The sequence below is a fragment of the Myodes glareolus genome, chromosome 12 (assembly GCF_982192425.1).
Source record: "Myodes glareolus chromosome 12, mMyoGla1.1, whole genome shotgun sequence".
In the NCBI taxonomy this organism is placed as follows: Eukaryota; Metazoa; Chordata; class Mammalia; order Rodentia; family Cricetidae; genus Myodes; species Myodes glareolus.
The window spans coordinates 35159886-35181762 of NC_142037.1; the positions used below are offsets into that span (position 1 = coordinate 35159886).

The following is a 21877-nucleotide window of genomic DNA, read 5'->3' on the forward strand; positions in this document are numbered from 1 at the left end:
CCTCCCAGAATGACGTCATCAGAACTCAAAAGTTTTCCACGAGCCCAGGAGCTCCAGCAGAGAGATCCCGCGAAGTACGGTGCTGTAGGACGGGAATCCAGAGAACTTTTCTGGCCTGAGGAAACAGCTCTTCGTGGATTTCGAGAAGCCGCGGGATCCAGGATCAGCGCAACCCTAACTCCATGAAGTATCCATTGTGCAGCACGCCCACAGCCTCTGAGGCCTGGGCAGGTTACACCCCAGGTCCCATGTCACTCCCGGGGCCCAGACCTTGGACTAGGGTCCGGAAGACCCGAAAGTTACAAGCCGTTGTCCTTCTGCTACCGGTAAGTACCGCCCGGAGAGAGAACCGTACCCGCTGAGAGCGCTGTGCCAGCTTGAAAGCGCCTTGCGGGTTTCCGGAGCAGGAAACGGAGTATGGCGCAAAGGAGCGCACGTGCCCTACGGGCGCGCGGGGTGGAAGGAGGTCTGACATTGTTGGGGGACACCACTGTGGAGGAGGGAGAACTCGACGGTGAAAGGTGGAAGGTCCGATGGTTGGGTGGGGGGTGGGGAATGCCAAGATGGGGTCTAGCAGGGTGCGGAAGAGGTGGGCCGAGGACTCTAGATTGGGGAGGATGTGAGGAGGCAGGGCTCCGCTGGGGGTGTGGCGGGGGAGGATCTGACGGTAAGTGAGGGAACCCAAAGATGGAAGGAGGAAGGATCTAGTTAGGTGGGAGACTGGGCCCGGGCGGAGGGAAGAAAGACCAAAGCGGGGCACAGAGAGGTGGGAAGGAAGGACCCAACCGACTCAGTGAAACTCACCTGTTTCACTGGGACTAGATGGGGTAGGGGAAGAGAACCCGGTTACCCTGCAGAACCCACGGGGCAGAAAAATTTAGAAACAGGGGCTGGAGGACTGACCCTGCTGGAGCGGGCCCTCTGACACCTCTCTTTGCAAGGCTAGGAGAGAAAAGTGCCTGATTTTGACTTTAACTGCAAGAACGCGCTCATTTACAGTGTGACACCATTGTTTATTTGGCTCAGCAATTTATTGATTTAAAACGAGTAAAAAAAGGCCCTTAGGGCGATAATCTGGACTTTTGCCATCTGCCAGCACGAGATTACTGAGGGGGAATTCCAATTTCTTGGAGTCCACCGATTCTAATTTGTAATCATCAGAGAGGCACACAGGTGTCTCTTTAGACACACACACATTTATATTCATTTTTGTGAGGCTGATTAACAGTGCTCCACCTTCTGTTTTAATACTTCACTGTTGAGGTGGAACATGCCCATGTCTGAAAAAAGGTTAGGACATGTTCAGTTAGTGCCAGGCACCCCTGCGTAAGAACCATGTCTTCCGTACTCTCTTGGCTTTCAGCTACTTTTGGTTCTACTTTTTTAGCTACTTGGAAAAAAAAAAAAAAGAGAGAGAGAGAAGAGAAGCAGAGCAATGGTTGCCAGCATGGAAAAGTGGATGGAGGAGCGAGCGGTTTGTTATTTTAATGGGTACTGACTTTCAGTTTTACAAGATGAAAAGAATTCTGGATTTTGTTTGCTTGACAATGTGAATGCTGGCCTAGATGTAAATGTATGTATACGTAAATGCATTTTTAAAAAAAAAAAAAAAAACTCTGTGTGAGCAGAAAAAAATAACGACATCTTGAATTTTGCAGGAAAATGGGTGGAGTTAGAAAACATTATTTTGAGTGCGGTAACCCAGACACAGAAAGACAGTTATCACATGTACTCACTCACAGGTGGTTTTTAAACATAAAGCAAAGAAAACCAGCCTATAAATCACAATCCCAGAGAACTTAGACAACAATGAGGACACTAAGAGAGACTTACATAGATCTAATCTACATGCGAAGTAGAAAAAGACAAGATCTCCTGAGTAAATTGGGAGCATGGGGATCTTGGGGGAGGCTTGAAGTGGGAGGGGAGAGGCAGGGAGGGGAGCAGAGAAAAATGTAGAGCTCAATAAAAATCAATTAAAAAACCCTCCGTGTGTGTGCACATTCAATGAGTTTGTGTGAGTGCAGCCTCCTGTGTCAGCCCTTACCTACCTCTTTGAGGCAGGATCTCTCTTGTTCTCCACTGAGTATGCTGCTTGCTGTCCCATGAGCTTCTAGGGATTCTCCATCTCCACCTCCCATCCAGTGCCAGGAACCCTGGGATTTCAGATGTGTGCCGTTGTCGCTTGGGAATCTGAGTCCAGGTCCTCATGTTTGTGTGGCAAGTGTATTATCCACTGAACTATCTCCTCCGTTTCTTGACTGCATTTTTAAAAGCTCTCTCTCTGTCTGTCTGTCTGTCTGTCTGTCTGTCTCTCTCTCTCTCTCTCTCTGTGTGAAAGAGAGAGAGAGAAGAGAGAGAGAGAGTCACTCATATGATTAAGTAGTCACATGGGAAACAAGACAATATATTAGAGGATTGTGTTATTTCTAGTTGAGAAAATGTAATTTTTAAAGGCTTTCCCCTAATTTTCTGCTATATGGATACACACTTAACTTGTTTCAACAGGAAAGGATAAAAGAGAGAGGAGGAGTTCAAGTTTCTAGGACTTGGGCAGCTGCAAGGAGCAAAGAGAGGAATAGGAGCACAAGTACTGGGCAGTTTTAGAAGGGAGGGAGGTCTGAGATCCATGTCGTTTTAGAAGCTGGAGGGAAGGGAATGTGAGATGGCCCTGTGGTGGTGAGGCCAGCAGCCACTTAAGGCTGTTCCTTTTTTGTTTCTACAGAGCATCTTCGGCGGAGTGCTAGCTGAGCCAGTCCATGATCAACCAGCTGACCTCCCGAATGTGCAGCAGAACACATCAGGAAAACCATGTCGACCAGGTGCATTCTAGATTGATTGCTAGTCTTTGGCCCTGACCCTCCACCCCCAGCTCCATATTCTTCCAGTCTTCTGGTCTTTTCAATTCCGATTTCTTTTATGCCATAGATATTGATATTTTCTAAATCCAAGGTCCTGAAGATTTGTCTTCATGTTTTCTATGAGTTTGGGAATTTCTGTGCTTCTATTTAGGTCTTTGTATGCAGTATCAGGTAAGGGTCCAGTTTCCTTTTTATATTGGGCTTTCCAGTTTCTTTCTCTTTCCTTTCTTTTCTTTCTTTTTTCTTCTAGATCTAACCCAGGGCTTTACTCATGCCAGATGAGCACGTTACCATGGACCTTTAGCCCCAGCTCTGCTAGCCAGTTACTGTCCACTTATTTGCATTGTGTGATTTCTGGGGACACTACAGTCATGAAATTGTACAACCCAGCTGTGTTCGCATTCTCCTTGGAACCTTAGGTGGCTCCCAGCCTGGATCAAGGCTGGAGTCTGTGTTCTGGAAGTCCTAGCAAGGCAGGCTCTACCATCATCCTCAATAATTTTGCCAATCAAAAGAGTCATTGATTGATACTGGAAGTTAGAAGATAGGAGATTTGTCCATTGTGGCCATAGTGGAAACAGACAGAGGGTCTAAGTGACCCCCCCATCCATCTTTGACATGAAGTCTAGGGTTAAGTAAGGGTTCAAAGTTTTATGTTGTTTTATTTTCATATTTTTTAATGATTTGTTTATTTTTATGTACATTGGTGTTTTTGCCTGAATGTATGTCTATGCAAGGGTGCCACATCCCCTGGAACTGGAGTTACACCCAGCTGTGAGCTGCCATGTAGGTGCTGGGAATTGAACCTGGCTCCTCTGGAAGAGCAACCAGTGCTCTTTAACCACTGAGACATCTCTCCAACTACCAGAGTTATTGACCCATCCCTGTTTTGGCCCCATTCCATCCTGCAAGGTGGTCTGAGAAGTTGCAAATCTCTTTCCTCACAAGTTTCTGTCTCTATCCAGCCATGTGTTTCATCCTTCTTCTTTCCCCAGTACAAGATTTTCAGTTTGTCGGCCTGCGGTGTCTCAATAATCGTATAGTCAAAGGTAGCGGTCACAAGTGTCTCTTTAGAATGGCCCCATTGGACTGGAGAGATGGCTCAGAGGTTAAGAGCACTGGCTATTCTTCCCGAGGTCCTGAGTTCAATTCCCAGCATCCATATGGTGGCTCACAACCATCTGTAATGAGATCTGGTGCCCTCTTCTGACCTGCAGGCCAGAACACTGTATACATAATAAATAAGTAAAGGGGGAAAAAAAAAAGAAAGCTAGAATGGCCCCATTACAACCTTGCGGGCTCTGGCTGCTCCCTGTGCCTGTGGGCGCCACTGCAGAGGTTAGACACACCGCTCCCTGTGCCTGTAGGCACCACTGCAGAGGTTAGACACACTGCTCCTTGTGCCTGTGGGCGCCACTGCAGAGGTTAGACACACTGCTCCTTGTGCCTGTGGGCACCACTGCAGAGGTTAGACACACTGCTCCTTGTGCCTGTAGGCACCACTGCAGAGGTTAGACACACTGCTCCTTGTGCCTGTGGGCGCCACTGCAGAGGTTAGACACACTGCTCCTTGGCTTCCTAAAGAAGCTGCCAAGCTGCCCCCAGGCCTTGCACCTTGCCTGGGCAGCACAATAGAGCCAACCTGTTGGGCAGGTGCAGGTGAGCGAGCCCTGAAACCGTGAGCACGGGAGAGCGGTCCCCAGGGCTCATCTGTCTGTGGCAGCATAGGCAGGGCGGGGTGGGCGGAGAAAATGCCCCGTAGACAAGACCACAGTCAATCTGAGGAAGGCAATTCCTCAATTGCAATCCCCGCTTCCCAGGTCCGTCTAACTAGGACACAGGTCTTCCCTGCAGCTCCAGAAGTCCTGAAATTCCATTCATCATCTTTCTTTCCCTCCCCAGGCTCCTACCTGTCAGAAGAGAATCGTTGCAGGCCCTGCACGGATGGTATAGACTACACCATTTCCTTCAACGCTGAGCCTTCGTGCATAAAGTGCAGCACCTGTAAGACAGGTACAGAATAAAGGGGCTCTTTCCCACAGGTGCGGTCTGGGGAGGTGGGACTCACAACTGTTGTGGACTCAGAAATCTCAATTCCAGCCCAATTTGCTCTTTATCCCACCCTGTTCTCCGCCTGCCCATAATTCAATGGGACAAAAATTCAAAACACAAAACCAAAAACCCTGGAGAATTAATTTGTGCTGTGTTTTAGGAATGGTTGGGACCATCAGTGGAGAATAAAGTAAAAACTAATCTGCCGCTGTGGAGAGCAGGGCCTAGTACCCCCAGATGCATTATGGGGCAGTTAGCACTGCCGCTCCACTCACTACGTATAACTAGCCACACTTGGCGAACAGGAAGCGCCCTGTGCCAGGTCTTGTCCTGAGGAGTGGTGGGGCTCCACAGGGCACACGATGTTAGAAATGGACCTTGAAGGATAGAAACAGGGTTTTAAGTGGACCAGGGAGATCTCAGCCAGGGTTCCAGTGCTGAGGAAGAAAGAGCCTTGCACATTTGGAATAGGGCATTAATCCCATTCTGGGTCCAGCATGAGTCTCCTCAACTCTGCAATAGGTTTGATACCCAGTAGCAAATCTTGAGTTACCACGGTAGTGGCCTGCTTTACATTTTCTAGAAGTTGAAGTCAAAAGTGTGGGTCATGGGATGTAATGCCAGCTTCAAAAGGAAAAGAGCCACTGAGAGTCTCCTCTCTGTCCCTGTGGTCAGTCTCCAGCTATGAGTGACATGTTATCATCTATCCTTGCCCTCGGGATGCATCAGCTTTTTACTAAATATTGGCTGCTTTCTAGTCCTGTGAGACCCGAGGCCATTCCTTCTGGAACCTTCCACAGAAACTTCAACAGGCTTTCATCTTTCCTGCTGTGGGCCTGCTAAAGTGTTTAGATCGCAGGCTATTGTTTTAGTTTCTTTTCCTGTTTGCTGAGACAAAAGCTCTGCCAAAAGCCAAAGGAAGAGAGGGTTGAACTGGCTCGCAGTTCATCCATCCATCATCACAGTCAGTGACGTCAAAGTGGACAGGAGCTTGAAGCAGCCGCTCAGCTCCCGTTTTCAGAGAGTAATAGATGTGTGTGCTCAGCTCACTTTCTCCTTCTTATATAGTTCAGGAACCTAGTCCAAGAATGGTACCACCCAGTGTGTAGGAATCTCCCCACCTAATTAGCTTAACCAAGATAATATCCTCACAGACATGCCCAGAGGCTGTCTCCTGGATGATCCTAGATCTTATCAAATAACAACAGAGATTAACCATCTTAGTCCGTAACAGAGAAAGGAATGGCTGAGTGGGTCCTGCTGGGTTCCCAGCTGGCTCTGGACTAGGCTCTCTTGTTCTAGGTTCTGAGCTCCTGGTAGGTGTGAGCACTTGGTCCCTGCTTCTTCAAGCTCCTCCTGTTTCCAGGAGCTTGAAGAGCGCCCTTTGTACATCCCTTGCTCCTGTCCTCATGAAATGAATGTTCCTCTGGTTTCCTTTGTGTTCCTCTCGTGTTCCTTTGGTTTGACTGAGTACTCAAAGCTGCTCCTGGGAGCCATTGTCTGCTTGCCCTGGCTGTGGTATAATAGAAACGGGTCCTCGTTATTCCTTCCTACGTTCAGTGGAGCTGAAACAGAAGGAGCTGTGTCAGAAGGAAGTGTTACCATGATAACCAGGAAACCTCATCCCTCAAACTCTTTCAGATGAAGATGAAATAAGGAGATGCAGCCCCACCCGGGACACGGAGTGTCAGTGCAAACCAGGCACCTTTAAAGATGGAAACAACACTGAGTTCTGCCGGAAGTGCTCCGAGTATGTCACGGGGTCCTGGAACTCCTACAAGCCCAGGGAACCCCAGAAGACCCAAGTTTTCTTGTATCCTTTTCTTTCCCTCTGACTCCATGAAGAACCCACACTAGGAGGTGTTAGGATTCCCACATTATAGCGGCCCCGCCCCCCTCGGGCTGACAGCGGTATCCCCAAACATTGGGGGGGGGTCTTCTGAGCCCGCTGTGGTCTCTCCACATCCAACTGCAAATCTCTCCATGTTCCTGTCCCCCACCACCAATCCCTTCAATTTCCCACCTGTTTTTTTCCCTTGGCCAGATAATTTGTCTACTGTCCAGAGAGTCCAGCATGAGAGGGAGTAGCCTGGCTTGTGTTCATTTACATCACCTCAGAATTCTTGAGAAGCCTAGGAGGATGGAAGGGCTGCAAGCCCAGAAAAACACGAAATGAGGCTCTGTGTATGTGGCTCCCTCAGGGTTCTCAGAGGCACCTGAGCCGACTCAGCTAGCCTCGCCCCAGGACCCTGTCCTCTCAGTAACCCATGTCTCAACTTCAGGAGTTTGAGGGAAAATAGTTCATTTACTCTTCCCTAACCACCTGGTTACAAGGTCTGCTTATTGAAGGCTGACAAAGGGACATGGCTCAGCGGTGACCACACAGACTTCTGCCCTTCTCCCTAACTTAGGATCTCCCTGTGGCCCAGAGCAGCTCAGCACACACCCTGCAGAAAAGGCAGAAAGGTTGCCACCATGCCTACAGAGAGTTCCCCCAAAGACTGCACCGTGTGTGCCCAGATGTAGGGATAAATTTGGAGCCTGTCCTTCCTTTACTACCATCTCTGGGACATTGGGCAGAGTGGGTGCCTCCCCGCTCACCACATCTGGCCAGCAGCCTTCTCACAGAATCTTATTTGTTCCTTGTGCCCAGGTGCACCGATGAAGAGTCTGAAAAGACTTCCTGTACCCTGAACACAGACAGGAAATGTGTCCCCAAGGACTCTCGACATAACTTAGGCCTCATCATAGGGCTCTCAGTGCTGGGGTCGCTGCTGGGGCTGCTGATTATTTTTGTAGTTGTCTGGACCGGGGCATGGAATCGTGCATTGCAGTTCATGAGAAGATCCTGTCCAGGTGAGTGTTGGCTGCGGGTGGGTCCCTTGGACACCAAATCTGAATCTCTCTAACCTGCTCTTCTCCTTCAGAATTGCCCTCCCTGTGTCCCGAATCCCATTGTCCTTGAAGTCTAGACCTCTCTTTTGCTCCTGCAATTGATATGCCATCTCCCACTTCCCCCAAACCACAAAAGCCGGGGAGTTAGGGTTAGGGTTAGTGTTATCTTACCAGTCTATCTCACTGATGGTTCCCTTGTTCTTTTAACCAAGTCTGAGATCAACTCCTCAACTGAGGATAAAGGTCAGGATAGGAGAGGGCGGGGCACAGCTGTGGTTACTGCAAAACCAGAGATTGTATGTGTGTTGTTTTCCTTCAGTTTCTCCCCAGCTGCCTCCTCAGCCTGAGGGTAGCCCCAAGCAAGAATGACCCCCTCCTAATCCAGTGTTGGAGCCTCTTGCTCACTCTGCTCAGATAAAAAAGGGCTGATGAGTCCCCTGCCCACTGGCTATGGCAACCTCCTTCTCTTCTAGGCCGTGAACAGTACTCTGAAAGTGCTGTGCCTCTCACGGAAGTGCGGACATCCAGCCCGGAAAATGACTCTCCTGCGTTGAAGGCCCCAGAGGTTGTAGTTCTGCTGAGGAGCAGAGTTTTCTTTTAATTTTCATTTTCAATTTTATGCATATGAGTGTTTTATCTACATGTATGTCTGTGCATCATCACATGCATGCCTGGTGATCATGGAGGTCAGAAGGGGACATTAAATCCTCTGGAACTGGAGTTTACAGTCGGTTGTGAGCCGCCATATGGGTTCTAGGAATCAAACCCAGGTCCTCTGGAAGAGCTACCAGTGGTCTTAACCACTGAGCCATCTCCCCGGCCCTGAGAAGCGGGGTGTTTGAGGGGCTGCGCAGCTCAAGGAGAAGGGTACATCTCCACCTATCCTGGGTTGCTGTCCTGGCTCACTAAAGTGATTGAGGCTCCGAGTCCCCTTTCAAGCAATTGGCCATTTTGAGCTTCCACAAGGCCTCAGACCACGTTGCAACTCTGTCTGCTCCTGCGGGTGGGGTCAGGAGGGAGTGTGACCTCCTTGGCACAGTAGTAGGAGCACATAGTGCCAGCAGCAGATCATGGCTGTGTGAGCCTAGGGTGGCCGCACTGAGATGGGTGGGACCCTGCATGGGGCCTTGGGTGTGGGCTCTTGAGTGGCCTCTTTGCCTTCTCAAAGCCATTTCCACATACTTGTATCCCTCAGGAGGATCTGCAGTTCAGGATAATGGTTATGCTGAGCCCCTAAGCAGCAAAGAATGGCCGTCCACTCTTTTTGAGCATATATTAGACAGACAAGAGCTGGTGGTAGGGTCCCTGAAGACAGTGCTGGTTTGTTGACAACGTGGCAGTTGTCATCAGATCCTCTGGTCCAGGGGATGTAGAGACAGGGCGACAATGGACAGGCTGCACATGGCCTAAGTGTGGTGACGGCGCCATTCTGTAGAATATGCTGAGTATCTGTGATGTCCATACTGTGTCCTCAGAGCCTGGGACAACACAGGCATGGAGCAGATGCTGTGGCCAAGAGGGGCTGAGTTCTTGGGTTTGATTTTTGTTTGACTTATTAGGGCCTCACATACACTAGACTTCATGACTGAGCTACATCCTCAGTGACTTTGTAAAAGTGTTTTATTGAGACAGTAGCTCCCTAAGTGTCCCGGGCTGGCCTCAGCTTTGCCCTTCTGTCTGAGCCTCCAGAGTAGCTGGCATGACAGACCTATGCCATCAGGTCTGCCCAGATACTTCTCCTGTTTTCACCATTTGTTTGGTTTTCTGATCACATTTGTGGGCAAGAATTCATGAAGAGGAATGTCCAGATCAAGGTTACAGAGTGCTGCGTGGTGCGCCCATAGGCACACACATAGTCAGAGACACACACAGCCATGCCTGCACACACACACACACAATCAGACACACACTTACACATACAGGGTATCACACACACAATGTCACATACACATTGCTGTTTCTCATCTTTATCGGCTCACATGTTTTGGCCAGACATCTAGCACTTTCTGCTGAATGTGCTATAGGAAAGCATCAACTATCTCATGTGTTCATGATTTTGTTTTAAACATTTTCACATACGTTATCCTAATGTCCTTAAGAGCTTTGTAAGGAAAAAATGCTTCCTATGTAAGTATTTTCTCTCATGTGGGTACTAGATCTCTAATTTCTTATATTACACATATATGTTCATGTGTGTCTACATGTATGTAGGCATTAGCATGTGGAGGCCAGAGGTCTTTATTAAATGTTTTCCTCACTTCTCTTCTTCACCTCGCTATGTCCTGAGGCAGGTTCTTTCCCTGGATCTGGAACTCACTAGCTGAAGTGGCTGGTCAGCAGGCCTCAGGGATTCCCCGGTCCTCACCTTCCTGATGCTTGAATCATAAATCCAGACAGCCATGCACATCTCCCCCCCCACCCCCACAAGCTTTTTAAATTTTATGTTATGTGTATGAGCGTTTTGCCCGAATGTATGTATGTGCACCCTGTGTGTTTCCAGAGCCTGATGGGGTCATAAGAGGGTGTCACATCCTCTGGAACTGGAGTTCCTTAGTCTCTCTGCCTGGGCTTCATGAACTCAGGCCTCATATTTCTGTGGCATGCACTTTACTGACTGAGCCATCTCCGCAGCTCCCATGTTCCTAATTTTTATCCTTCAGTTTGTTCTAATATTTCATTTTGAACTGTTAAAATCAGCAGATACATTTGCTTCCCATACTCATAGGCTCCCCAAACCCTTCCCCCAAAGTAAGATGAGCCTCTGATTTCTTGGGGAGATTGTTTTTTCCCTACTGACTCCACTTTTTACATATTTCTGTGTCATCTAGATGGAGTTGATCTTGTGATGTGATATTGTTCCTAGTCACCATGTGACTCTTTCAATTCCGTTAAATATTGAGCCCCCCACTCCCCTGGTCCCTCCCCACTTGCAAGTCAGATGTTCGTCTTGACAGTGACTTCCTTCCTCCTGGACCAGTCTCTATTTCACTTTTACAACTCTATTCAGCTTTTATTTTATGAAGAGAAAGGGAAATTAATTTAAAAACAGCCAGCAGCCCCTCCGCTTAAGTGACAGGATGCAAACTGTGCAGGAAGGGGCTCAGTGAGTACTAAGAAGACCACACAGCTCACCCCCGTCCTGAGCGCTCCTCACCCTCTGCCTGAGAGATGAGCATCGTTTCATTTGCTTCGGATCTTTTCCTTAAACTCCATAAATTTTTTTTTATTTATTATGTATACAATATTCTGTCTGCATGTATATCTGCAGGCCAGCAGAGGGCACCAGACCTCATTACAGATGATGTGACTGGGAATTGAACTCAGGACCTTTGGAAGAGCAGGCAATGCACTTAACTGCTGAGCCATCTCTCCAGCTTTTACACTGTATCAAAATCATTACATGAAAGACTCACAGACATACACACAATAGTCAGTGGCACATGAAGTTTTCTAATATATTAAAATAAGCAGATATTTAATTTTTCAACATTTGTCAGTTTACCCAGATACAATTTAACATTCATTCATAAGGGTTTCTTTCCCCCATGCCCAAAGCAATAATTGAAATTTTTGTTGAATTTGTCTTAAATATTAAAAGGGGCCATGGAGAGAATTATTCAGTGGTGAAAAGAACCTGCCACAAAAGCTTGATGACCTAAGTTTGACCAGTGGAGCCCACAAAAAGCCAGATATTAGTTCAGATCTCTAACCTCATCACTCATACAGCGAGATTAGAGGTGGAGATGGGAGAAGACCAGAAACTCGTGGGCTAGCTATCCTGGAATATGCAATGTGGCAGAAACAAGAGAAGGTGAGAACTGGCTTCCAAAAGTTGTTTTCTGACCTCTATACATACACTGTGGAACACAGGCACCTGCACACACGAACACATGGTAATGAGTTTTAATTAAATATAAAAACTAATCTAGTAGGTATTGAGATCTTGTAAATGCTCGATTTTTTTTTTAAAAAAAGATTTACTTTATGTGTTTATGCACGCACAGGTGCCCACAGAAGCCAGAGTGGGGGCATTGGATCTCCGGGAGCTGGAGTTACAGGCATTTGTGAGGTGCCTGATGTAGATGCTGGGACTGAACTCTGGTTCTCATTTAGGGTAGTAAGTGCTCTTAACTGCTAAGTCATCTCTTCAGCCCATTATTCAATATTTTTTCTTATCATAGGAGGCAACATTTTTAGACAAGATTTTTTTCTTAAAATAGCGAAGTTTTATGTTTTTCTAGAGACATGTGATCCTATTTCATGACAGCACTGTGTTCTGTGTGTTTGTTTCGTCACCTTTATAAGTTGGGTCTTTGTCTTAGTGTCTTTCTTTTCCTGTTGTGATGTGTGACCCAGAGAAAAGCAATTTATGGGCGAAAAGGTCTGTTTCAGCTCACAGTTCTAGGTTACAGGCCTCTGTAGCCGGAGGTCACAGCAGTACAGTTCCGGGTTACAGTCCGCCATCACCGGAAGTCACAGCAGCAGGTGTCTGAGAGAAGGAGCTGCACTCTGTCCACAGTCAAAGAGTACAGTAGATTAATATTTCACACTCAGCTCTCCCCTGCTTTTCATCAGCTCACAGCCCAACCCGTAAAGTGGTGCTGCCCTCATTGAGGGTGGGTCTACCCACTTTTGTTAACTAAGTTTAGACAATTCCTTATGAGGATTCTTCCCAGGGGTCTCTAGACTGTGTCACATTGACTCAAACTAGCCATTGCAATTCTCTTAGTTCCATTTTTTTAATTTACTGTTTCTACTATGTTTTAAAACATTCACCCAAAGTTATGTTCATCTCTTAGTATTATTTAAACTTCGGTTTTTAAGCATAGAGACATCCGAAACAGTGACTTTTTTCCTGCTTCCTGCTAAGGATCCTACCTCTTGCTTGGTTTTTGTTGTGTGTTTTCCCCCTTCCGCTGTGTGGCTGGAGAGTTACTAGGAGAATGGGGTGTGTCTTGGAGCAGAGTCCATGCATTACATGTAGAGCTTTGTGGGTTTGAACCCTAGCACCACAAAACAAAACAAATGAAAAACAGTGGTTAGAAAAAGGGCATTTTGGTCTTGGTTGGACCTGTTGATTTCCAATGCGTTATCATTGTGAATGACATTGACTGTTTGATATAGACATTTTCTTCATTATTGATGTTTCTGAAGAACCAGTCTGTCTCCATCTTTTTTTAAGACTTTAGAAATTTATTATAGATATAGAGTTCTGCCTGCATGTATGCTTGCACACCAAAAGAAGGCACCAGATCTCATTACAGATGGTTGTGAGCCACCATGTGTTTGCTGGGAATTGAACTCAGAACATCTGGAAGAGTAGTTATTGGTCTTAACCTCTGAGCCATCTTATAGTAAAGTTGTCTTTAGGTTCATTCCTATTTATGATTAAACCTCGGTTTCTCAAGGACTGGGCTATGCCCCACCTGTAACCTCAACTACAAGTGGCTCTGTACTGCCTGTTCTAGGAATGGTAATCATGTCTTTGTTTCAAAAGGTTGTATGACCACCTGTGACTACCAGTTGTTATGACTACCTTGTTATGCCCAGCTTACAACCATGTCTTTGTTTCAGGAGTCTGTGTAGGACTAACTTGCTATGCTCATGTTCTGCCCCTGTAAACCCACCTATTTTATCTGCCAAATCCCCCATTTGGAAACTCCCTACTCTGATTTCTGTAAAACTTTGTCTCTCTCACATCCAATGCTGGGCTCTCAAACCCTGTGTTAGGGTGAAGCAGCCTGTATGTACAAATCAAAAAGCTTACTCTAAGTAGGTCAGTGATCTTTCTCCTCCCATCTTTGGGATTAACAGTATTCTTTGATTCCAAGATGGTTTTGTTTGTTTGTTTGTTTGTTTCATGGCAGGGTTTCTCTAGCTTTGGAGCCTGTCCTGGAACTAGCTCTTGTAGACCATGCTGGCTTCGAACTCACAGAGATCTGCCTGCCTCTGCCTCCCGAGTGCTGGGATTAAAGGCATGTGCTGCCACCGCCTGGCTAAGAGTTGTTTTTTTAAAAGCCAAATTTAGGGACTGGAGAGCTAACTCAGCAGTCAAAAGTGTTTGCTGCTCTTCAGAGGACCTGGGTTCAGTTCCCAGCACCTGCACTGGGTGGCTCACAACTGCCTATAATTCTATTTCCAGAGTACCTAACATCTTCTTCTGCCCTCCACAGCTCCCTCTCTCAAACACATGACATACATCCACATAGACACACATAAACATAAATTAAAAACTTCTTAAATGATCAAATTTAATATTCAGTTGTACCAAATACCTTGCCAGCCCCCATGCTATTAATGTTTTCATTGCCAGACAGTTGATGTATGTGCTGTTATTATTGATTAAAACACCTGTAAAGCCTTGAGACGAACCTGACCTTGGATTTTACAAAGCTCTGCCCTCTGTGGTCTCCAGCTGAGCTTTTTAAAGAAGCCGGGGGCAGAGATGTTGGCCCGAAGGGGAACCCCAGAGGATGGGGGACTACTCAGTCTCGACTAGGCTTATGTGGTTGTCCACTTGTCGCAGAATGCTTGAGGTGAGCATCTACGCCACGCTAGGCCACCAACATCAAGCACCTTCAAGCAACGGAGGCAGGAAGTCTATCTTAGAGGGGCAGTGTTGTAAGTCTGGGAATCAGGATCAGGCCTGGGTCCCAGGTCTCCTGACTCTGACCAGGACGCCTCTGCCGTATGTTCATAGGAACCCGAGGAAGCTGCGGATTCTCCCACAGAAGATGAGTCGCTAGTTCTGGCAAATGGAATCGACCCAGTTGACGGTGAGTGTTTTATATGAGGCAACAATAGCACAGCAGCCCAGGGACTAAGACAAGTATTCCAACTGCCATTCCCATGGCAGACAGTGCTCTGCCAGGATAACTAATGATGGGCACAAAGCCTAAACTGTTGTTACTGGACTTAGGGGCCATAAATCCCCCTCTCCTCCCTTCTGTCTCCACTGGGACCAGTCCCTCATATTGTGTTGTTAGAATCTGTTTGTCCTTCTGCTGTCCCATCATCCCTCCCTTCTCCCTTGTAGTCCCCACCCCTGCCCCCACTAGGTCCTCCAGAATGGTGCATTGGCCTGTGTCAATACCCATGGTCCTTAGAGTAGAAGCTCTTGGCAGGACCAGACTTGGTTTGATGGGCTTTACTACAGATCACAAACGTGACTTCAGAGACATCATGCAAAACTAGTGGAAGCCATCTCATGAATCATATTTCAGATATCAACTGCATAAGTTGATGAATTTTATACATATTGAGTCGAATTAAATGGCATTTGTTTCCTTTCATATTTCGTTAGTTAGCTAGTAAGTAAGGTAGTTTTACATGGGCTCTGGGAACAGAACTTAGGTCCTCTGCACGAGCAGTATGAACCTTTACCCAGTGGGCTCTCTCAGCCCCCATACTCAGCACCGTAATGCATAAGACTGAACCCAGGATTTGAGTATACTGGGTAAATACTCTACTCTTCCAATTAAGCAACACCTCTAAGCCTCCTTCCACTGGTTAAATAAGGCTGTTAGAATATGTTTTTGTAGGCTGGAGAGATGGCTCAGAGGTTGAGAGCATTGACTGCTCTTCCAGAGGTTATGAGTTCAATTCCCACCAACCACATGGTGGCTCACAACCATCTACAAAGAGATCCGATGCCCTCTTGCGATGTGCAGGCAGAACATTGTATATATGATAAATAATAATAAATAAATGATAAATAAATAAACCTTTAAAAAAAAGAATATGTCCTTGTGACTCCTGGAGCTCCTGGGACTCCTGCTCCTGTTTCTCAGGATGGAGAATGACACATCTCATACATATTTCAGTCACATCATCACAGCCCCATACATGAGTTTCCATTACTCAGCTACAGGTTCAAGTTTTCAGTCATTCCTTTTCCACCATCTAGTAGCAGTGTTGCAGAAGTGAGGGAGGCCAGCTTGCACGAGAAGGTCCTCCACCTCTCTGCTCTGTTCTTTTTGCTGAGGCAGACAGGGTTGCCCTCTACCCCATCCACCATGAATACAGCCTAAGCAGCCTCCGTTCCTGGAGATACTATGCACCCACTCCACTGTGCCCCTCTGTGACTCATGCCAGAGACTACCCTTCACACACACACATCTATGCACCTTTTACCACTGGGCTATTTGGCAAAAGGATTCCTTTTTTAAAGGTATATAAAAAAAACTTAAAAAAATTCACTTTGTATATATGGGTGTTTTGCCTGCATATATGTCTGGGCGCTGCTTACATGCCTAGTGCCTTGCAGAGGCCAGAAGATGTGTCAGATTTCCTGAAACCATAGCTGCAGATGGTTGTGAGCCATCATGTGAGTATTGGGAATCAAACCCAAGTCCTCTGTTAGAGCAGTCAGTACTCTTAACAGCTGAGGCATCTCTCAAGCACCCAGCTTCTTGGTTGGCTTTGGGTGTGGCAAGGCTCCAACAGCATCCATGTAATGGCAAGAGAGCCTGTTAGGCCCTACCCTTGACTTCTAGATCTGATTTAGGATCCTCCACCGTCTATAAGAGGCTTGCAGTTTACCTGTTCCCCATGTTTTCTGACATCCATCCCCGAAGCTAATCTTCAATTTCTGTCGAACCATGGTGCCCATTAATTCCTAGGACAACCTCCTGCAGCAGATGGACCTCACAGACAATGAGATTCAAGTGATCAGGGCTGAAAGCCAGGCACCAGGAGAAGCCTTGTACCAAATTCTGCTCGAGTGACTCAACCAGACAGGCCGGAGTGCTTCCATCAATGATGTCCTGGATGCCTTGAAAGCTGTGGAGGAGAGGTATGCCCTGGACACAATCCAAGACAATGTAGTGAAATCTGGAAAGTTCATTTATCAAAAAGCTACAGCAGAGCCAGGCATGATGACACTCATCTTTGATACCAGCACTGAGGAGACAGAGGCAGGAGAATCTCTGTGAGTTCAAGTGTTCAGGACTGAGTAGAAGCCTGTCTGAAAAGAAGAAGAAGCTGCATCAGGCCTAGTGTTACTGAATTAATTTTATTTTTCCTTTCTGTATTTATCTGTATTTATTGTATCGTAGTACTGTATTGTTGTCGTACTAGAAGCTGGACCCAGAACCTCATGAACACTAGGCAAGCATTTGAACACTAAAATGCATCTCAAGCATCCTGTCTTGAACTTCTAACTCCCAGGCATCCAGATTTCTCGCTTCCTCAAGTTGAGTTTGCTGGTTTTGACACATAGGGAACATAAAAAGCATTATCTGGGGTGACCCATTCCCCACCCCCTTTTCTACCACTTGCTGGGGACTGAGTGGCATCCTGGCTCCAAGTGCCTCTGAGATCCCAGAGAAGCAACTTTTGTTTTGTTCCATGGCCTAGATTCTGCTTAGTTCGGGTTCCAGTCCTTCTTTACTCTAGGTGTGTATAGCTGGATCTTTTAAACTTTACAACTCTATATTTGTTTGTTTTTGTCTTAGTGTTCGGGGTACCAGACAACTATATAGGTATATATAAATACTTACATGTTTACAGGTAGGTGTCCCCATGTGCATAGAGACTTTGAGAACTGTATCCACACTGATGGAAATGGCTGGTCCATGATCTGCCATTTATGATGGGTAATCTTAATGAGATTGAGAGGTGCTGGACCAAAGAGATGACTCAGCAGATAAAGATGCTTGCCACTGAGCCTAATGACCCAAGTTCTATCCCAGAAACCACACGATGGAAGGTGAGAACAGATTCCTACGAGTTATCCTCTGGCTCATGATATGGCATGAGCATGCACACACACACACCATGCACACACACACACACACACTAAATAAATAAATGTATTTTTTGAAATCCAAATTGAGAGGTACCCAGGAGATTGTAGTGACCACATTGGATGTGTTTGTAAGGGCATTTCCAGAGAGGGCTGACATGTAGAACCGCAACTGAGATGGAAGGGCTTGCTGTAGATTGAGTAGCACCATCCAACAGGCTAGGGGCATGAATGGGATGAAAGAGGGAGGAGAAGGCAGCCGGCCAGTGTTCACAAGCTCCGTTCTTCACAACTTGTCTGCTGCTGCCACCATCACCAGTGGATACCCTTCTCCAGCCTCTTTGACCTTTCCACGTGGACTCGGCAACACTCCAAGGAGTCTCGGACTGTCAACCTTGGTTTGGGATATCTTTGACTCCTCTTGTTTTGAGGCCCCATTTCTTGGACTGAAAAGCTACAAGATTCTGTGGTCCTAGGCATGCAAGCCAATTTCACGAGTGCTCTTTTATAATGCTATACTGTTGGTTCTAATTTGGACTTCCCATCTACAGCCAAGGTGAGGAGATGGGAGATAGGTTAGGCTAGAGGTGCCCAATCAGCTCATCTGAGTCCTTCCTGGTATCAAGGGAGAAGGGGGCAGAAGCTTGCCCTGGTGTCTGCATGTCCTCAGGGATGGTACGTATGAATGTGAAATACTAGTAACTGATGAATTCTCAGTTCTGGTGAATCTAGCCCTGGGGCACAGAAATCCATCCTTGAAGACCATTGTACAATAGTAAACACTGATCTGTCAGTTCTTTGGGTTTTGGTTTTGAGTCTGGATCTTGGCTGTGAATCCCAGACTGCCTTCCTTCACAACTGCCCTGCCTCAGCCTCCTCAGAGCTGGAATTACAAATGGATAGGTGTATCACCGCATCCATAAATCACTATTTTTAAAACACTGTGATAGGGATTCTGGAGAACTGGCACATTCTGATTTTTGTCCTGTATGGATTCCTATTCTGTTTTTAAAAACTAACTTGTTTCTGAGACAGAGTCTATATCCGTATGTAGCCTTGGCTGACCTTGAACTCACTTTGTACACCAGGATGGCCTTCAACTCAGGTCTGCCCACAGCTGCCTTCCAAGTTCTGGGATCAAATGGGTATGCCACCATACTTGGCCCTCACCTCCTTTTGTTAATTTAATATTGTGAATTTTTATTTTCACTTATTTTATGAGTGTTTTTCCTGCATATATGTGTATGATATGTGTGCCTGGTGCCCACGTAGCTCAGACAGCAGCATCTGATCACCTTGAACTGGAGTTACAGACGGTTTTGACTCCACTATGTAGGTGCTTGGAATCAAGCCCAAGTCTTCTGCAAGAACGAGTGATCCAAACCGCTGAACACCCTCCTTAATTCCTCATTATTTCAGCCATCCTGGCAAAACTACCTCCAACAGACTCCAGTTACATAGCATGACAGCACCTGGGGGTGGCTGTTCCCAGGTATGCTGTAGTGTCTTGTTGCTGCGGCTTCAGGAGGGAGACCCCCCCCACACTTCTGAGTAGCCTCCGCATCGGTGTTCATTACGCTGGCATTGTACATCAGGGCTAGCTGGGCTCTGTAACCAGCCCCAGCCCCAGCAGTAGGTGTGTGTGCCACCCTCACATCTGATGCCCTTTCTTTGTCTCTCTTGGCAACGTGTTGGTAACAAAGCAAAACAAGGCATGCCATTAGGTACAAAATACTCATGTATTATGAATTCATGACCAAATTAAATATGAAACCTTATATAAAAAGGTGTGGGTTTGTTTGTTTGCGCCCCCATCCTCTAAAACAATCCTGAGTGACATAGTCCAGAGGAGCATGTTCTTGTGTCACTGACCCCTGCTGGAGGGGGGGCTTTCATGTCACAGGCTTGCCCCGCACTGAGGTGTCTCCTGCTTCTGTCTCCCTGGAATCCAGAGCACCCATGGACTGAGGGGCTGCAGTCTGCATCTCCTCTCGTCTGCTCATCCATAGACACCCCCCCCGGGTGGTCCTACTAGGCTGTAGGGCTTACCTGACACTGGCTCTGACAGATGTGGGGGTTGGGGTTGGGTCCCTGAGGGGTAAACTGGCCTGGGTGGGGCATGGTCCTCCTTGATTTTCCTCCAACCCCATAAATCCTCCCTTTCTCCCACTGGCCTGTCCATCCTCACCAGTGATGCTCGATTGAGAGACCCGATTCCCCTTGCTCTTTAGGACTGGACTCTACTTCTTCCTTAGCTCCCAGGAGATGCATCCCTTACTCTGTCCTCAAAGGAAGGGGTGAGAGGCTGCCTGGCTTTTCCAGGCTGACATGCCCTTTCACACTTGAAGTTATTTAGAATTCGGCTGCAGGAGGGCACACTAGCCAGCAGAGGGCAGCATACAACACACTTCCCCTTCCAGCGATTCTGGAGGCCTTGACCACAGGGCAGAGCTGCAGTCTTGGCGGTTCCAGGTTCAGACTATGGAGCTCAGCTCGGGTGAGACCGGCTACTGCCTATTGCTTCTGACAAGGCAAGATCAGAACTCTAGGTCCCGGTACCATACAATTGTAGGGTTACATTTGTTTCTGGGTCTGCTTTAATCCCAGACCTAAGCAATCTATCCAGGTCCCTGTACTTCCACCTCAAGTCTAAAATATGGTCAAAGGAGCTGAAGTATGGATTATAATTATGAAATGGAAAGAGTCAACTGAGGTCCAGTATTTGTCCCGTGGGGGCTTCAAGCCACTGTGTACATTCTCCGGTCACCCAGATTCCTCCCTGGACAAACATCGTTTCCTTCCCGCTCACCTCTCCCATTCTCTCCTTCCCTTTATCCTCAACCAGTACCAGTCGTGCTGTGTGGCATGTTCCCCAGTGTGTCCTTTCCTGACACTGAACCCCTGCTGAACGCCTCCCACCCCACCCATCCCATCCCCGGAAGCACAAGCTCCCTATCCATCCTGTGAAGTCACCCTTGAAAGAGAAGGCTAGTCTGCATCAAGATGGAAAATGTCCAAAGCCACTTAAGCCTGGAAGCTAAAACCTTTCCTGCAACCCTGCAACCATCAAGCCTCGGACAACAGCATCCTCGGATATGGAGGGGATGAGTCCTCTCCCGAAAGGCATTGTAGTAGCTGGGACCACATTATTGTAGAGGCCTTCATTCAGCTTTAGGAAAATGCATACCCTACAGGGTCTCTTTTTGGAACTTCATTTTGGGGGCAGATTGAGGGGACACAAAGGATAGAGTGGTCTTGGTGGCGATTTCCTTTTGAGTTTGGTTGTCATTTGTTGGGCTGCTTTTGCCCCGCCCCATAAAAAAGCAACGCTACCCAGAGACAGGGGAAGAAGCCTAAAAGATCATGGGATTGCTGAGCACAGCGCCCACCCTTCCCCCTTCTCCTCCATTAAAGGTCAAATGTGAGGAGTGCTGGAGGGGCGAGGTAGAGGTACCGCCCTCAAACCCTAAATCAACGCTGCCACCTGCCGCTAGATGTGCATCGCCTGTAGCCCCTAAAAGATGCTAGCAGGATGCAGTTTACACCATTCTCCCACTAGCAGTCACAACTCATGACATGGGCTCTGCAGACTTCTCTCCTACCCTGACTTCTCAAGCGGGGATTTAATGCTCACAGAACACTTGTAACCCTTGCACAAAATATGTGCTACCCTCAAGTCTGTTGGTGAAAAAAACACGGGGAGGAAATTGTCTTCCCGGCCAAAGCAGAGACCAATACAGACAAGCCCACGTCCAGGGAAGCTTTCCTCCATTGGCTCTATTGTCAAGTCCAGAGAGAAAACACCAGAGCTCTGAGCTCTGCCCTGCTCCCCACCTCGGGGCAGATGTCTTCCTGCTCTGCCTGGAATTGGAGGTGGACCCTGTTCTGATCTGCAGGGCCGGGCTCCTCTTGGCCTGAGCCACATTGGCTGGTGAGAACGGCTCTGCCCGTAGGGCCCTGGTTAGGTGAGTTCCCTCGTGCCCTGTCGGGTGGAGAGGATGGTAAAGAAGAGCAGAAGGACAAGGGCTAATGAGGACAACAGCAGCAGGATCAGAAGAGGGTGGCAGCATCTCAGACCACGGCCGAGGAGGAGGAGGACGGGGACGCTGAGCCCGCTGCTGAAGAGGATGGCGATGAGGGACTGTTCCAGAACAGCCACCGCCGCTTGGGCTGCCTCCGCAGGTGTAAGTAGTCCTCTTTCTCGCGCTCCTTCCGCGCGCGCTGATAGTGGTCCTCTTCTTTCAGGTACCAGACTGGCGGCCACCGGTGCTTCTCGAAGTACTCCTGGTTTTCTACAGTACAATGCAAGCGGCGCTAAGTTAGG

At 47.5% G+C, this 21877-nt stretch overlaps 2 protein-coding genes across 3 annotated transcripts in view; one reads left to right on the top strand and one right to left on the bottom strand.

Moving 5' to 3' along the window:
* LOC125392480 (tumor necrosis factor receptor superfamily member 10B-like) lies at positions 1-19339 on the top strand. Its single transcript, XM_087912201.1, has 8 exons — positions 1-326; positions 2726-2822; positions 4764-4874; positions 6555-6663; positions 7567-7769; positions 8282-8373; positions 14509-14584; positions 16430-19339. The coding sequence occupies exons 1-8, from the start codon at positions 183-185 to the stop codon at positions 16465-16467; spliced, it is 870 nt and encodes a 289-aa protein (XP_087768327.1). The 5' UTR covers positions 1-182; the 3' UTR covers positions 16468-19339.
* The window catches only part of Rhobtb2 (Rho related BTB domain containing 2), a 31665-nt gene continuing 29061 nt past the window's right edge, over positions 19274-21877 (bottom strand). For both annotated transcript variants that reach the window (XM_085698676.2, XM_087912200.1), the window contains one exon: positions 19274-21845. In XM_085698676.2, the coding sequence (XP_085554802.1) occupies positions 21625-21845 (221 nt within the window). In that variant the 3' untranslated portion in view covers positions 19274-21624. The remainder of the gene's footprint in view (positions 21846-21877) is intronic.

Bases quoted from the DNA above. Each gene is read 5' to 3' on its own strand.
- LOC125392480 (XM_087912201.1), top strand. From the start codon at position 183: ATGAAGTATCCATTGTGCAGCACGCCCACAGCCTCTGAGGCCTGGGCA. The intron at 2,823-4,763 runs GTGCATTCTAGA...TTCCCTCCCCAG, and splicing joins AGGAAAACCATGTCGACCAG to GCTCCTACCTGTCAGAAGAG. The intron at 7,770-8,281 runs GTGAGTGTTGGC...CTTCTCTTCTAG, and splicing joins CATGAGAAGATCCTGTCCAG to GCCGTGAACAGTACTCTGAA.